Source organism: Clupea harengus, chromosome 12, assembly GCF_900700415.2.
Source record: "Clupea harengus chromosome 12, Ch_v2.0.2, whole genome shotgun sequence".
Lineage (NCBI taxonomy): Eukaryota > Metazoa > Chordata > Actinopteri > Clupeiformes > Clupeidae > Clupea > Clupea harengus.
The window spans coordinates 24,902,046-24,918,261 of NC_045163.1; the positions used below are offsets into that span (position 1 = coordinate 24,902,046).

Here is a 16,216-nt window from a genome sequence, read left to right on the forward strand (position 1 = left end):
CAACCACACACATACCAGTGCAGGATGACTGTGCAGTCAGGTCCCACAGCACACAGTGAGGAATGAGGCATCAGCTGGTCAGCAGTGAGGCCCATAAACGCCCCGTCCAGAACCTCTTCAGCGCCTTCGTCTTGTCTCGCTCTATTGGCCCTCAGGGGCCCGTCTCCGTACAGCAGGCCCCTCCGGCGGGCCGTTGACTGTGAGAACGAGCCCTGTTGGAGATGGGGAGGCGTGGAGCATCCGTGTGGCTTAGCGAGGAGATGCTGCTGGATCTGTGGAATGTTCTTCCTCCTCTTGGCTTTGGGTGGCCAAAGGCCTCCACCCCTCCCAGGTCATTGGAGTTCACCACAGGTGGGACTGGAGCAGAACCACAATTCCTTCCTTTCAAAAGGCTAGTATCCCACCCAGGCCCTCGATGATGGGAGGGACGAGAGCGCGGCACAGAGCGACAAGAGGGGAGGGGGACATGGAAACGAGCGTGCGCGTGGGGGAGGAAAGGAGGGAGAGAGGGAGAGAAGGAAGGAAGGAAGAAAAGAAAGAAAGGAAAGAGAGGGAGGGAGAGAGAGGGAGAGAGAGGGAGAGAGAGAGAGATAGAGAGAGAGAGGCAGACCGGAAGCTTGTGTAATTTTCGTTCCCTCGTTTGATCTGGCAGTCTGGGCAGCTGCTGCCAATTAGAGCATTTGCAGTTGATTAGAGGGGGAGATGGGTGGCCAGAGAGGGGACCCTCCCTCCTCTCTTCTCTTCTCTTCTCTTCTCTTCTCTTCTCTTCTCTTCTCCTCCTCTCCCCTTCTCTTCTCCATCCCTTCATTGCCAGCATCACCAGTACTCTCCAGCCCCCTCTCCAACCCCACCACACCACACCGCACCGGTGGGTAATTGGCTTGGGGTGCTGCTGAGAGCGGAAGCGAGTGGGGTGAGGAGATAGGAGATAGTGATAGGGCATTACAATACTTACACATCACTTTATTTACTAATAGTGCATTACAGTACTTATTTACATATCACTTTATTTACTAATAGTACATTACAGTACTTATTTACATATCACTTTATTTACTAATAGTGCATTACAGTACTTACACATCACTTTATTTACTAATAGTACATTACAGTTCTTATTTACATATCACTTTATTTACTAATAGTACATTACAGTACTTATTTACATATCACTTTATTTACTATTACTGCATTACAATGCTTCTTACATATAACTTTATTTACTAATAGTGCATTACAATACTTCTTACATATCACTTTATTTACTAATAGTGCATTACAATACTTACTTACTTATCCCTTTATTTACTAATAGTGCATTACAATACTTACACATCACTTTATTTACTAATAGTGCATTACAATACTTACTTACATATCACTTTATTTACTAATAGTGCATTACAATACTTACTTACATATCACTTTATTTACTAATAGTGCATTACAATACTTACTTACATATCACTTTATTTACTAATAGTGCATTACAATACTTACTTACTTATCCCTTTATTTACTAATAGTGCATTACAATACTTACTTACATACCACTTATAGAGATGGTATAGGTAGTATTAGTGTCTGTTTATTATTAGATTTGTTTATTTAAGTGAGTGGAGAAAGCGTAGTTGATGACCGCAATGAAGGTCAGATATTCAGTCATCCACTGAATGAAGGGTGTACTTTACTCTTCTGTAGTCTGACTAACTGCACTCAGTGGGGAAGTTTGGCCTCGGGCGACGTCTACAGAGGTGTGTGTGTGTGTGTGTGTGTGTGTGTGTGTGTGTGTGTGTGTGTGTGTGTGTGTGTGTGTGTGTGTGTGTGTGTGTGTGTGTGTGTGTGGAGCACTGTTGTGGAAAGTGGAGCATCGCAGTCATCGGATACTCACTGGAAATCGAACCTGACTGAGTAGTGACCTCATAGTTATTGATGTGTGTTTTTTTGTTTGTTTGGTTTTGTTGTTTTAAAAAAAAAAACGTAGCCATCGGTCAAAGTTCTCCTAGGATCTAATAAATGTCACTATTTTCAAATGAAGCAGATTATTGGAGGATGGGAATACCTGTTTATCTCCATACCTATCCATCATATCCAGGATTTGAGCCATGCTGTTTGGAGACGGTGGCACTGTGGTGAACCAACATTACCAACATTACCAGCCCCAGGGACCCACTTAGTGAGGGAGGGGGTGGGGGGGATGGGTGGAGGCAGGGCGGGGGGAGACGCTGAGAGTGGCCGGCCGTTCACTGACAGCCATTAAATGGGAAATGAGAGGGGAAGCATGAGTCAGTGGATCTGATCTGCTCTGGAGGAAGAGGATGACTAACGGGTATGTCTGCACCCCAGGGCCATAGCTTTGCCAGGACTCCCACCACGCCACGCCACGCCCCACCACGCCACGCCACACCACGCCACGCCACCACGCCACACCACGCCACGCCACACCACACCACACGAGCGTGTTTCAGGGCTGCCGGGGTTTCCCAGATTGTTGTAGCAGACTTGGGTCTTTGCGCTTTGATGCGGTTGTGGGACCGAGTGGTGATCTAACGTGAGATGTGCCAGTTACATTTATTTGAACAAGTGCTGAACTGCTGTGCCGTACCGAATGGAAGTGGCCTTTTCCATCCATTTCAACGGGTTGTATGAACAAAGCAAAAAGAAATAGAATGAGGCATGACGTGTGGGTGTGTGTGTGTGTGTGTGTGTGTGTGTGTGTGTGTGTGTGTGTGTGTGTGTGTGTGTGTGTGTGTGGGGGGGGGTGGGGGTGTGTGGTGTGTGTGTGGTGTGTGTGTGTGTGTGAGTGAGTACGTGCCAGTGGTTTGTGTGTAGATGACCTGGGTTGTGCGATGACTGTTGCCGATGTGGACAAACGCACACCGGTCACATCCTGTGTTGGTGTCCATGTCTGATCTCTGTGTCTCTCTGTCTTTGTGTCCATGTCTCTCGCTCTCTCTGTCTCTGTCTTTGTGTCCATGTCTCTCTCTCTCTCGCTCTCTCTCGCTCTCTCTCTGTCTTTGTGTCCATGTCTGTCTCTGTCTCTGTGTTTGTGTCCATGTCTCTCTCTGTCTCTGTCTGTCTCTGTCTGTCTCTGTCTCTCTCTCTCTCTCTCTCTCTCTCTCTCTCTCTCTCTCTCTCTCTCTCTCTTTTAGTATTTGGCCATAAAGTTGCTCCCTGTCTGCAGCAGTCATACGTCACTCTTCCTCAAGCCATTTCCCCTGAGCTTAAGCCCTTTACTACCACCAGTGAAAACACACACGCACACACACACACACACACACACACACACACATGCATACTGTCTCCCTTTTAATAATTCTTTACTACTTTCAGCTTTAAACACACACTCCTTCCATGCTTAAACACACACACACAGAGACAGAGCTCAGCTCAAAACATTTACTACCTCAGCCATACACGCACACACGCACACACACACACACACACACACACACACACACACACACTTGGTTGTTATTTCCTCCCTCTTAACCCTTCTCCCACAGCCTGACCTTTACCCCTCCACCCTGCCCTCCCCCCTTTCACACACACACACACACACACACACACACACACACACCCTTGCCCTCCCTTCAGGCCCATTTCAACACATGTATAGGCTTCGCCCTTAGACACGGAGGCCTGCAGACACTACCTCCACAGATCAGATCAGTGTAAATACCAAAGCAGCGTTTCTCCCTTCGCCTAGCTGACGGGCCGAGACCGAGACCACACCGCGGCTAGTTTACTCAGCGGTACCTCCCTACCCAGTAAAACATGACCGTTACGGGGCTCGTGTGTGTGTGTGTGTGGGTGTGTGAGGTCATGTGTTTGCTGTGCCTCCGCAGGTTCGGCATCCACCCCGTGGCCGGCCGCATGCCAGGCCAGCTCAACGTGCTGCTGGCGGAGGCCGGCGTGCCCTACGACGTGGTGCTGGAGATGGATGAGATCAACGAGGACTTCAATGGTACGGCTCCAGCTCACTCACTACAGGAGTGGCTCTTACATTCACTCTTTCCTGTTAATGCATTATACAGTACCAGTCAAAAGTCATTTTTTATTATTTTCTAAATGGTAGATAACACTTTTTTTGTTTAGTACATCATTCCATATGTGTTATTTTTCGTAGTTTAAATGTCTTCAGTATTAATCTACAATGTAGAAAATAATAAAAGTAAAGAGAAAACTCAAAAAAATTAAAGATGTGTCCAAACTTTTGACTGGTACTGTATGTCAAGCATGTGTTTATCATTAAATAACAAATGGGAGCCCATGAAGCCATGCTAACTTTGGGTCTTATGAGCGTTTTAAATACACTCATGTTGTGTCTGTTGTGCGTGTTTTAAAACACATGAAGAGGCTTGTCACTGTAGCAATGAGCTGTTCTCCCCAATTTGTAATTGTAGACAATATGGGAAGGCAAAGCATTTATGTGTATAAAGGTGTAATATTTCTTAATGGCTCTAGCAGTCTACGTAGCCACATAGCTTTTGGTGTTCAAGTGTCCTGAATGATGTTTCCGTGTGAACGCTCCAACGTGCCGTGTCCTTGTTTCCAGACACGGACCTGGTGCTGGTCATCGGTGCCAACGACACCGTCAACTCCGCCGCTCAGGAGGACCCCAACTCCATCATCGCTGGCATGCCTGTGCTGGAAGTGTGGAAGTCCAAACAGGTGAGGGACGGCTGGTAGCCTCCTGCTCCTCACTCCCATAGTCTCACTCCCATAATCTCTCTCCCATAGTCTCACTCCTATAGTTTCACCTCTCACTCCTCAGTCCCATAGTCTCACATTGTGCTCATCACTCCCATAATCACACCTCACACTCCTCACCTCCGTAGTCTCACCCCGCCCTCCTCACTCCCATAGTCTCACCTCCGCCCTCCTCAGTCCCGTAGTCTCACCTCCGTAGTCTCACCCCCATAGTCTCACCTCCGTAGTCTCACCTTGTGCTCATCACTCCCATAGTCTCACCTCCGTAGTCTCACCCCGCCCTCCTCACTCCCATAGTCTCACCTCACACTCCTCACTCCCGTAGTCTCACATCTCACTCCTCTCCCATCTGATTCAACTACTGCGATTGGAGCAGGTTTGGCCGTGATCTGGCTCTTTTCTGAGAGGATTGCATTTGATGGCCGGGTACGGGATGGAAAGAAGGCGTCAGCCTTGAGGCATCCAGATTACCTGAGCGGAGGTCCTGTGGTAAAGGCTGCTATGTGAGAGAGAGAGATGAACGCTCTGGCCTGCTTGCTGCAGCACAGATCCATCTGCTTAGAGTCAGTCACCGGGTAGAACTCAACAGGGGCCCCCATCATCTCCCTCTGTGTCTCCTGCCCCTCCCCTCCCCTCCCCTTCCCTCCCCTCCCCACCCGCCTATTTCCCTTTACTCTGGGGTTGCCAAAGCAAAAGAACTCCGGCCCAGGTGTAGCGGGGTCGGCGGATCCCCTCAGATCTCACACGGCTCCCATTAGAGCGCTGACTCGCTCCCTCTGGAATGATGACATTTTGGAGCATCCGAGTGGAACGTTCCCTAAATTAGGGCCCCCTTTCGTTCCCTTCCTCGCCCCGCCGCAAAGTGTGGAGAGTCTTTCTTTCTTTCTCTCTCTCTCTCTCTCGCTCTCCTGGGAAGTCCCTGTATCCATGTGCTCGTAGACTAAATGCAGCTCTCTCTCGCTCCACTCCAGCTTTCCCTGACGTAGTCGGCTCGTTTATTAATCTGCCCCTATGGTCACCGCAGCTCCTTGTGTGCCCGCACACGAAAATGGGACTGGGTACATGGGGAAGCAACGGGCTTTGTTGTGGGTAGTTTTTGTGGGCGTAGGGGCTGTACTGTGTGGAGTTCACAGCCACACCACATTCCCCAACAACAGCAGCAGTGACCCCCCCGCCAACAACATCCCCCAAATCCCCCCCCCCCACACTTGCCTTTCGTCGAATCTCTACTTCCCCTGTCATATCGCATATGCCACAGTACACCCTCTCGAGCTGATTACTCCCAGACCGAGGGACCTGCCTTGGTTAAACCCACCACCACTCCCAATCCAACTTCCAACTCAAACCATCTGCCCCAATGAATTACTTAGGATGGGGGTCCCTCCCCGGGAGCCCCCCCTGGTCCGAGTAGACCGACTCAAAGCCCCCTGGACGACCTCTTCTCATGGGAGAGACGCTTGAGCTGGGGGACCTCACCTCATGGGAGAGAGGGTTGATCTGGGGGACCTCACTCCGCACTCTGCTCCTCCATCACTGATCACCTTGAAGAGTTGATCATCGCAGGTCCTCTTCCGTGAACGCTGGTGATGACTACGGTGGGGGAGGACGAGCAACAGGAGGAGGAGGAGGAGGAGGAGGAGGAGGAAGGGGCTGTTAATGGGGGTCGGCCTTTGCTGATTTGTGGCAGTGATGGTCGTTTTTGTTCCAAATGTCTTTCAGCGTATTGAATAACCAGCGAGGGAAAGACCGGCGGCGGGGACCCGAGTCGTCGTCTTTTCATCCTGCTCCTCCTCCTCCTCCTCCTCCTCCTCCTCCTTTTTCTCTCTCTGGTTTTACTTACTCAATTACGCCGCGCTCGCTTCGCTCCGACAGATGCTCATAATCAGGGCGACGCTCCTTCCCATTTTCCCAGGAACCGCTCTCCCTTTAACTTTCTGTTTGAGACACTAATGATCCTTAATTTCCAAAATGGCAGATACTTAAATATCCATTAGTTGTTGGAACCGTGTTCGCCCCTTTTTTTTTTTCTCGCTCCTTGTTCACTCGCTTTTTGTGGCGCTTGCCATCCACTCTCCTTCTCATTTTCCAGTGCTTGCAGGTGCATTCCCACATCCCACTTTCTGGGAAGCGAAGAACAACTTGTCTTGCCTGTCGCTTAACTTCACTGACTTAAGTATTGAAGGGTCTACCGTTACAATCAGAAGAGGCGGGATAACTAATCTGACTTTTTGGTTGCATGAATGATGTCTTTGTTCGTAAACACGAGCAGTTCCATTCCTTTCAGCCACACGCACTGAACAGCTGTAGGATTTTTGAGAAGAAAATGCTGAATATCAAAGCTCAAAAATACTGCTGAAAAAAAAAACCCACTGTTTTTGTTCCGAGCCAATGGACATGTCAACGGGTTTCTTTTCTTTCTGTCTGTCCTCTCTTGCAGGTCATTGTGATGAAGAGGTCGCTGGGAGTCGGCTACGCCGCTGTGGACAACCCCGTCTTCTACAAACCCAACACCGCCATGCTTCTGGGAGACGCCAAGAAGACCTGCGACGCCCTGGCATCGAAAGTGCGCCAAGAAGAGTAGAAACTCGCTCCAAGAGCTGGTTCTCTCCCCCCCCCCCCCCCCCATCCCTGCCTGGTGCTGTGGTAGAACGCTACGATAGAGGAGTGAGCTCGGTGAACAAGCCCCTTAGACGAGCCCTAGCTATAAACAAGTTGCCAGGTACTTGACTACCGTATAGTAAAGTTCATTTTAGTTTTTTTGTTGACTAGTTCATTAATAAAAGAAGTGGATGATGATGATGATGACGACGACGATGATAACTTTTTTTGCCCCTTATTTTAATTAGTTTTTTTGGTTGACGTTAAGTGTTCCCTCTCCATATGTTTCTGTCCTTCTCCTTTAACCTCCTGGAAAACCTCCTGCCCTCCTGAGCAGACAGGAAGCAGAGCAGCGTCTGGTACATAACCCACTCCTGTCAGATGCCATATCTTTTTGTAGGTTCTGGTGTGGTAGAATAATGTACAGTACTCGGTGTCAAAACACAACCACAAATGTGCCCCTTATTCATGTTCTTTTTCTCTTCTTTTTTTTTGTTGTCTTTTTCTTTTTTTTTTCCGTTGTTTCATTGTTTTGTGAACTTGTCCTATGCTTGTGTGGACATGTGACTTTGTGCCTATGACAGTTAGTGGAAAAGACATGAACATGAACCATTTCAGATTTTTGAAACAATGCAAGTCTTCTCTTACCTCCCTAATGCCGTGAGGATTTGAAGGATCAGTGCCGATATGAAGTTAAGCCAGGCTAGTTTAACACAGCATTTGGAGTGTGAGACGGATCACTTAAAAAACCAAGCCGCCTTTTGTTAGCTTAAGACGTGAGCTGTTCCCCTGAGAGTATTATTTTCTTTTCTGCCAGTTAACTCCACAGCAAGATGACTGATTGTAAAAAAGCTAAACAGAAGGAAGTCAGACCTGCTTTAATCTGTCAGAGCTTGTGCCTTAAGCTTGATTGTAGCTCTTGTTTTTTTTTGGTTTTGTTTTTGTTTCTTTCACTGGGACCTAAAACCATACATTACCAATAGAGGATATAGTACATCACAACATCCCTACCTCTCATAGTTCAAACCCCAACCAACGTTTTCACTCAAACTTAAATCAGTTCCGTCTTCTTTTTTGTTTTTGTTTTAGTCTATCAGCTGTCGTTAGCTTTAACAAGGAAAGCATGGTTTGGTCTTTGATTTGGAGGGTGCGTTTGTGCTGTTGAAAGCCTGATTTTCTCTATGTTAATCATCTCTATGTGATGAATCCGAACCACAAAAAACTACATGAAATGTAGACGCTGAAAAGCATACATTTTTTTTACCCCCTTGACAGATGATGTGAGCGAGGAAAAAAAAGATTTGCTAAATGGAGTATTTTTTTAGAATAACATTGACTGTTTTTGACAAGATGGTATTTTATATTTGTCCTGCCCCCAATGAAAATGTTTTGTATAAAAGTTGCCCTAATTGTACTGAACTGTAGGCTGTAGGGTTAACCCTGCACAGTTGTATACAGTATGCAGTAAGTGTGTGTGTGTGGGAGGGGGGGGGGGGGGGGGGTCTAGATATTTCGTGCCATGGTTTGTAATGTTATTGAAATACTGTGAAATGTCTCTTCTCTTGAGTTTATCATGGAGCATCACTCTTAATAAAAAAAAAACCCTGATGTGAACGCATGGGTTCAATTTTGGTTTGTTTTTTTTCTGTCCCTGCAGCCTGTTACATAAAAAAAAAAAAAAAAAGATTACTCCTTCACACGCTAGAACTTTCTCCGCGGCTCTGTTGTGGAATCCCAGACAGTGTCCCCAAGCCCTTCTAGAATAGAATTCTCTTCACCTAGGGGCCCTCTCAAGTTCTTTTTCTTCTTCTTCTTCTTCTTTTTTTAATCAGTGAGGCTCATATTGCTTTCTGATAAAAAAAAAAAAAAGTGTTTCACTGGATGATCTTGTGATCTCTGAAGCTTTGTTCTTTTTCAGCCCTGATTTGAAGTGATAGGAAGGGCATCTCCTCTCCTCTCCTCACGGCACAAGTGCCAGTGATTGCCCATTGTTTGTGCCCAAGCTCACCTGGCCGTGCCGTGTTTCTCGCCCCTGTGCTGTTGTGCAGCGTAAGGGTGGAGTGGTGTGTGTGTGTGTGTGTGTGTGTGTGTGTGTGTGTGTTCTCTCTAAAGTCCTCAGAGGGAGTGGGGGCATTGCATGAGATATCCATGGGGGCTCATTCAGCCACACAACAAACCGCACTCAGAGAGGCGATTGCAATCACCCCTCGCCCCCTTCGCACCGCGTCCCAAAAAAAAAGGAGAGTGTTCTGCTCTAAGAGGCTGATGGGTCCTGTGTGTGAGTCTGAGTGACTCTTCTCGTGACTGTGAGGACCTCCAGTTTGACAATAGAACAAAACCTGGTGCTCCTGCCAGAATCCCACACCCTCATCCACCCCCGGGGGTGCAGTTGTGACTGCTTACTGTGAGGTGCCGAGCTGTTACTCTTGGTGAGTAAATATCAACATCTTGTCAACCACAGTGACGCATTTTGTAGCGATAACTCCAGCTCGGTTATTTTGGCTAAGATTGATTACAACGGTTACCCTCACACCCCCCATGTTTGTCCCAAGCTCTTATTTGTCCAATTGAAGGCTTTTTTTTGGGTGGGGGTGGGGAGGGGGGCTTGGACTCGATGGGTTCCCATCCCTCTGCAACTGTCCTGAAAGCCATTAGGCTTATCCGTCATGTGTCTTTGATTCCACCACAAGACCAGCGACGGATGAAATATGTGTGATTGGATTGGGGCATGCTGTGTTCCCTCGCCACAAATGCGACTGAATTACTGTGTGGTTTGTCTCGGTGGACGGAGAGGATGTGGCCTCCTTCCTGGTGGACAATGTTTCTCAATCAGCATTCTTGGATGTCATCCGCGCTGTGGGTCTCTGAAGTCCCCACAAAAGAGGGAACAAAGACAGAAAACTGAAAAGAGTGAGATGCGATGCGAAGCGACCCGCAGAACAGAACAGAACAGAACAGCACCGCTCACATCAGCTCAGCTCAGCTCTGCCTGGGCTCGGCATTTGAACAATGACTGCTTGAGTCTGACATCGGCGGAATGACCTCATTTTCCACCACTCCTCGAGATGACTTTGATCAGGGTGTACAAGCCAAAAGAATCCTGAACATTCAGATGATGAGTGGCTTTTTTTTTCTTCTCTTTTTTTGTGTAAATGAGTTTCTGTTTTGTAGTTTTCTCTTTTTTTTTTGTAGTTTTTTCCCCCCCCAACTGCACATTGCTCCCACCTGTTCCACCTGTCCCAATCAGTGGTGCTATTTTCCAGTCCCCTGACAGCACCATCTCTCAGGGGTCTCTCCGTGGAAGGCATCCCTTTCATCATCTCTCTCCAGCCAGGCCCCCTTCCCCAGCACCGAACCTCTCCACATAAACAGTATCTGATCTGAAAAGCTCTCAGTTTAAGGCAATGTGTATTGAATCACAGGCGCTTTTAAAAGCATTAGTCGGCGCAGCGTCGAGTCGGCTCGGGCCAGGGGGAAAGGGGGAGATAGATGACAGGCCCGGCTTTTACCAGGGCCCGCCTGCTCTGCTGGATGTTTAGGGAACATAAACATGTTTGAGTGTTTCCCTTTTAAGATACTTTTATTGACCAGCTGGTCGCCTGTAGTTTTTCGTACCGGACCTTTTCGGGGTTTTTTTTTTTTTTTTCTCCCTTTGTCCAGGGATGAAAAATAAAGGGTGTTTAATGCTCCAGATACAGAGGATTTGCTTGAGGATTTGCAGAAAGTCTCACGATTCCTGGATCACACATGTCAAATTCTAGTGGTGGTGGTGGTGGTGGTGGTGGGGGGCACAGGGAAAACAACTTTATCAGGCTGGGACATGCAGTGTGGCAGAGAGGGGCCCTTGGAGGAGGGAAGCACTGTGTTTCACCATACTCTTACCCGCCAGTGGACCCGGGCGCTCTGTGTTTTCTTAAGAGATTTACGGAAGAGGAAATTCACATTGCCATGCATTAGGTTCATGGTGTACGAGTGGCCGGTGGTCCTGGGGACCTCAGGCAACCCCCTGGAAATGATCTGTAAAATGGGAACATTTTTCGGGGTGCTCTGCATGGTGTTTGGATTGGGGGGGGGGGGGGCTTTCGGAGAACTAGAGGAGACTTAAGGCCTCGGATCGAAGAACGTCGGGGCGGAGTGAGGCAAGGGTGCAAAGCCAGAGCCCTGGCGCTCCGACTGTGTTTGTGCGATATTAGCCTGGAACAAATATTTACGCCAGTGGCCGTTTAAACACGGAGCCGGGGGGGGGGGGGGGCTTGTGTGGGAGTGAGAATAAAGGGCATCTGTGTCTCACCCCTCACTCTTCCTCATTTTCTTTCTTTCTTTCTCTCTCTCTCTCCCTTTCTTTCCCTCTCTTCATCTTTCATTCTCTCCCTCTTTCTTTCTCTCTTACACACACAACACACATCAAAGGCATCAGTGCACCTAATACCGTCCACAGATAAATGGCTACTCTTCAGAAGTCGCATCTGCTGCGGACCAGCCCCTAAAGTGAACCTGTGCTCAAAGGGATTTCTTTTTTTTTTTAACTGGTGTCTACAAGCACCACACAGCTTTGATCGAACCCTCATATTGACACAACTGTCTGTCTGAACATGTAAAGACAAAGGATAACTCCTACATAACCTTCCCTGGCATGGTGCTACTCCATGCTGCCAGCTGACAGTGCTGTTTCACTTCATTTCAGCACGCACTGATCCCGGCTAGACTCCTCCAAGGCACTCACAGACAGGCTGTCTGCTTCGAATAGTCTGGATCTAGCCCTGGCTAGAGTCTGGATTCCAACACTGGCTTTGTGTCACCTCTTTGCTATGACTGGGCATAACCTGGTGAAGACAGAAACAGAGTCCAGGGACTCAGACGTTCGGCTGTCTGGACAGAGGTCTGTTACCATTTAAGTGGCAAAATGTGTAAATACGTTTAGCCCCGTGGCGAAAGATGTAGATACTTTTCCTGCATTTAACACGGTTCTCCCTCATTACATCCAGTGAAAAAATCATGTAGCTGTGGTTGTGGAGTTCATATTCTGCACTACCTCCGTGTAAACACTGACGTACAGTAGCAGCAGCTCCCAGATTATGAACGAGGCTCGGGCCACGGGCGTGGCGGCGCAGCTCCCAGATTATAAACGAGGCTCGGCCCAAGGGCGTGGCGGAGGCCTGGAGGTGCCCACCCAGCCTCCGCAGACATTTCCTCGGTGCCTCCGCACCATCCTTTTTCTTCTTCGTCATTTTTTTGTTTTGTTTTTGCGTTGCGTCGTAGTGATTCACACGGAACGAGACGAGGTCCTTTCCAGTGCCCCTGGGTCTGTGTGTGAGGGTGGCATGGGCTTTAATGGTGTAATTAATCCTAATGAGAATGTGTCTGGGATGTGTGTGTGTGTGTGTGTGTGTGTGTGTGTGTGTGGTGGTGGTGGGGGGGGGGTCGATGTCTGGGAGGGTGGTCTCTGCTCTGTTCTAGTTTGCCCTGCCGCCTGCCGCCTTGTCTGTGGGTTCATGAGTTGAGGGTGAAACTCAAGCCTCCAGTCTTGGCTGCTATTCCAACTGCTCCTGTTGCTGCCATTGCTGTCTAGCGCACAGACAGAACCAGCAGAGGTGTAGGCTATGAGTCAAGGAACACAGGATTTATCTTCATCTCCAACTCTAGTGGGATTCATATGCCTTCACTCATATGCCTTCCTCTCTGTCAGTGCACCCTGTGAGATAGTAAAGTTGCACCGGATCAAACTTTACTTGCAGACATAATTAGCCATGCTTGTCTGCTTCCACGAAACCACACGGGCCTCCAACCAAAAGCAGAACGCCCCTCCTTTGCTTTGGCCCCTGGTGTAAACAAATCAATCAGTGGTTTGATATGTTTTCTGCAGTAAACAGGACAAGAGAGGCTGCTCGTCCAAGAGAACAATCAGCGAGGGTGTTGACACGCCGTCCACCCTCAGTCCCTTTTAAAACGTCAAGTACGATAAGCCCGTCTTAAGACACAGTGGAAACAGTGAGGAGGCGAAAAAAAAACCGAGGTCGCGCTTTGAATCAAAAATGCTTGCCCTTCTCATTACGAAATGATGCTGTGCGCCGAGCCGCACACGCCAGCCAGGCCCCTAGCTGATGTAAAGCGCTGGACGTGATGGATTGTAAGCAGTAATCAAATAGCTTAGCTTTTCCGTGAGGTGTTACTGATACAATGTTAATGACGGGCTAAAGCCTTTGTCCAGGTTCCATCGCTTTTTAACCCCCTGTCCCTCACACTTGACATGTTTGCACGTCAGACGGGGCTTTTTGGCCTCATACAGTAGTGAAGTAAGGACGGAGACTCCCCAGGGGTCAAGGGTTAAATGGCGGTCCAAAGCCAAACACAGATGTTTGAATGGGGTCCAGTATGAGTAAAACAACCCGTACGAAAACACAACCCAGAATGAATGGAGCGTGTGGAGTTATGAAACGACAGCTCGATGGCTTCACTTCCATGGTGGACTGAGGAGAGGGATTTCATTTCACTTGAGTGATGGCGGGGTCCCTGTGCGGCCCTGTTTGTTTATGTGTGTGTTTGCACTGTTTCTCTTACGTTATCCTTCCTTCAGACCTGTCTTTCTTCACATTTGGAAGTGTGTGCGTGCGTGTGTTTGTGCGCTTGTGTGTGTGTTTGTGCGCTTGTGTTTTTTTTTCTCTCTCCATACTTTCTTGCTACGGGCTCCCCCAAAGTTTAATGGACTCTTCTGCTTTAATGGACTCTTCTGCTGTCATTTAGCTCTACATGATAAATCATGTCTACATCCAGAATGTTGCCAACTTTTTTTTTAATCAGCGAATCTTGCCTGACACCGGGTTATCTGTGAAAGAATTTGGAATCTGAGGTTTTGCCTTACACATTTGTGAACACAACTGTTCCAAGAGATTGATGATTGTGCGAGTACGTTTATTGCTCTATCACTGACACCAAGGGAAAACAGGCGAAAGCATAAAAAAAACAAAAAAACGTATGGTTTCTCAAGGTCTTCCTCAAAAATGATGGACTTTTTAAATGGGAAAAGTCCTCTCCCCCAAGCTTTGACCTCTGACCCCCTGACTCGTTGAAAGCCAAAGGTCACTCGGGGTCAATAAGGGTTTCGTCACCTCCTGCATACTTTAGAATGCTGAGGCCCCCGATGAGAAATGCCGGCTATGTTCTGCTCTGCACCAGGTCTTCAGCTCCTAGCAGCTGTGAACTGTTGGGTGGTTGAGCCATCAGCCACGTCTCTCAACCCCCTGTCTCCTTATCAGGCAACCCACCCTCCCCCAACACACACACACACACACACACACACACACACACACCGACATGGCAGCCACTTTGGCCTGTCAGAAAAGGTGCCTCTTATCTGCGCTGTTTAGAAGATTTCCGTGAGAATCCCCCAAAGCAATGAGTGCAAAGCAGTCTTGGAATGGCGCTGAAATCCCACACACACACACACACACACACACACACACACACACAGGAATGATCAGACAGTGGGATCCTGTATCTAGGGGAGTCTTGGAGAGAGCCCTTTGTGTCGGCTGCCCAGGTATGTTGTCAGAGAAAAAGGGGGGGGGGGGGGGTGATGAGAGGATGAGACTCAAACAGTAAATATACCATCATGTTTGTTTTGAGGAGACAAAAAAAATTTCAGTAATTGTTTTCGGTCGCTGTTTTTGTTATTGTTGTCATCAGCTGCTCCTCAGCTTTTAGACAGGGGTTACCTGGCAGTCGAGCCGAAGTATGGAGAGCGGCCAAAGCGCGAGGTGACAGGGGAACAAAAGAAGGCCACGCAGATCCTCTGCGGAGTCAGGTATCAAGAGGAGAGCCACAGCCGTGTCAAAGGGAGCCACCACTGCCCAGCACAAAAGAATGATACCAGCAAGAGAAAAAAAAAGAAAAAGAAGAAGAGGGATGAGGTTTCAGAGCCCAGGCATGAAAAGGAAAACATCACTCTCTCTCTTTCTCTTTCTCTTTCTCTCTCTCTCTCTCTCTCTCTCTCTCTCTCTTTCTCTTTCTCTCACCCCCTCTTATTGTGCGAGAGCCGAGAGCCCCCCCATGCGGGTCATGATGTGTCAACGACAGAGGAATTTTCACTTCTCCTTTAAAGTCCGACGGGGATGGCGTGTCTCCCTGCTTTGAAGCATCCTCCTCCTCCTCCTCCGCACGGCGCATTGTCGCGGCGATCTCGTGTTTTTAATTACACCACACGGATGAGGTGACGGGGTCAAGGATGCATCACTGAGAAAGAGAGAGAGAGAGAGAGAGGGAGAGAGAGAGAGAGAGGGAGAGAGAGAAAGGGACAAAGATGGGGGCGAGGTAAAAAATGAAAATAAAAAACAACACCTGTCAGCGCTCCTTATCACGGCACGGCTTTTGTGTTCCTCGACTCGTCCTGGCGAGAGAGAGAGAGAGAGAGAGAGAGAGAGAGAAAGAAGAAGTAGAAGAAGAAGAAGAAGAAGAAGGAGAAGAAGCCCAGGGGCGGGCCTGGAATCACGCCGGGCTTGTGTCGCCCTCATCGCTGCGCCTCTTTGTTCCGGGACGAAGGGTGAGGCGGGTGGGGTGTGTGGAGTTATCTAGCGGGCCGTTTCAAAGGTGGGGGACAGACAATAATGTTTCGTGCCACGGGGGAGAGAGGAGTGTAGGGTGACGAGTCCCTCCCAGAGCGTGCGGCCGCTGCGTCTTTTCAACCCAGGGGACAATAAGGGCCCTCCGAGATGGCCTCTCCTCTTCTCAGAACACAGGATTAGTTCACAGAGAGGAGTGCACAGATTGCTTTGCTTGTTTATTTGTTTATTTGTGTTGCCCTGTTACCATGGGGGGCAACCACAACAACAACAACAACAACCAGCAATCCCCAAAAAAATAATTCACGCAACAGATGTGAGCATGTTTAGCGTGTTTGTTTCCATCTATC

General features: G+C 48.5%; 1 protein-coding gene across 1 annotated transcript in view; it reads left to right on the forward strand.

Moving 5' to 3' along the window:
* Positions 1 to 8,925, forward strand: part of nnt (nicotinamide nucleotide transhydrogenase) — a 42,773-nt gene extending 33,848 nt beyond the window's left edge. Inside the window, 3 exon segments of the mRNA XM_031577611.2 lie at positions 3,849 to 3,967; positions 4,559 to 4,674; positions 7,151 to 8,925. Of these exon segments, the coding sequence (XP_031433471.1) occupies positions 3,849 to 3,967; positions 4,559 to 4,674; positions 7,151 to 7,294 (379 nt within the window). The 3' untranslated portion in view covers positions 7,295 to 8,925.
* The last annotated feature ends 7,291 nt before the right edge of the window (positions 8,926 to 16,216 follow it).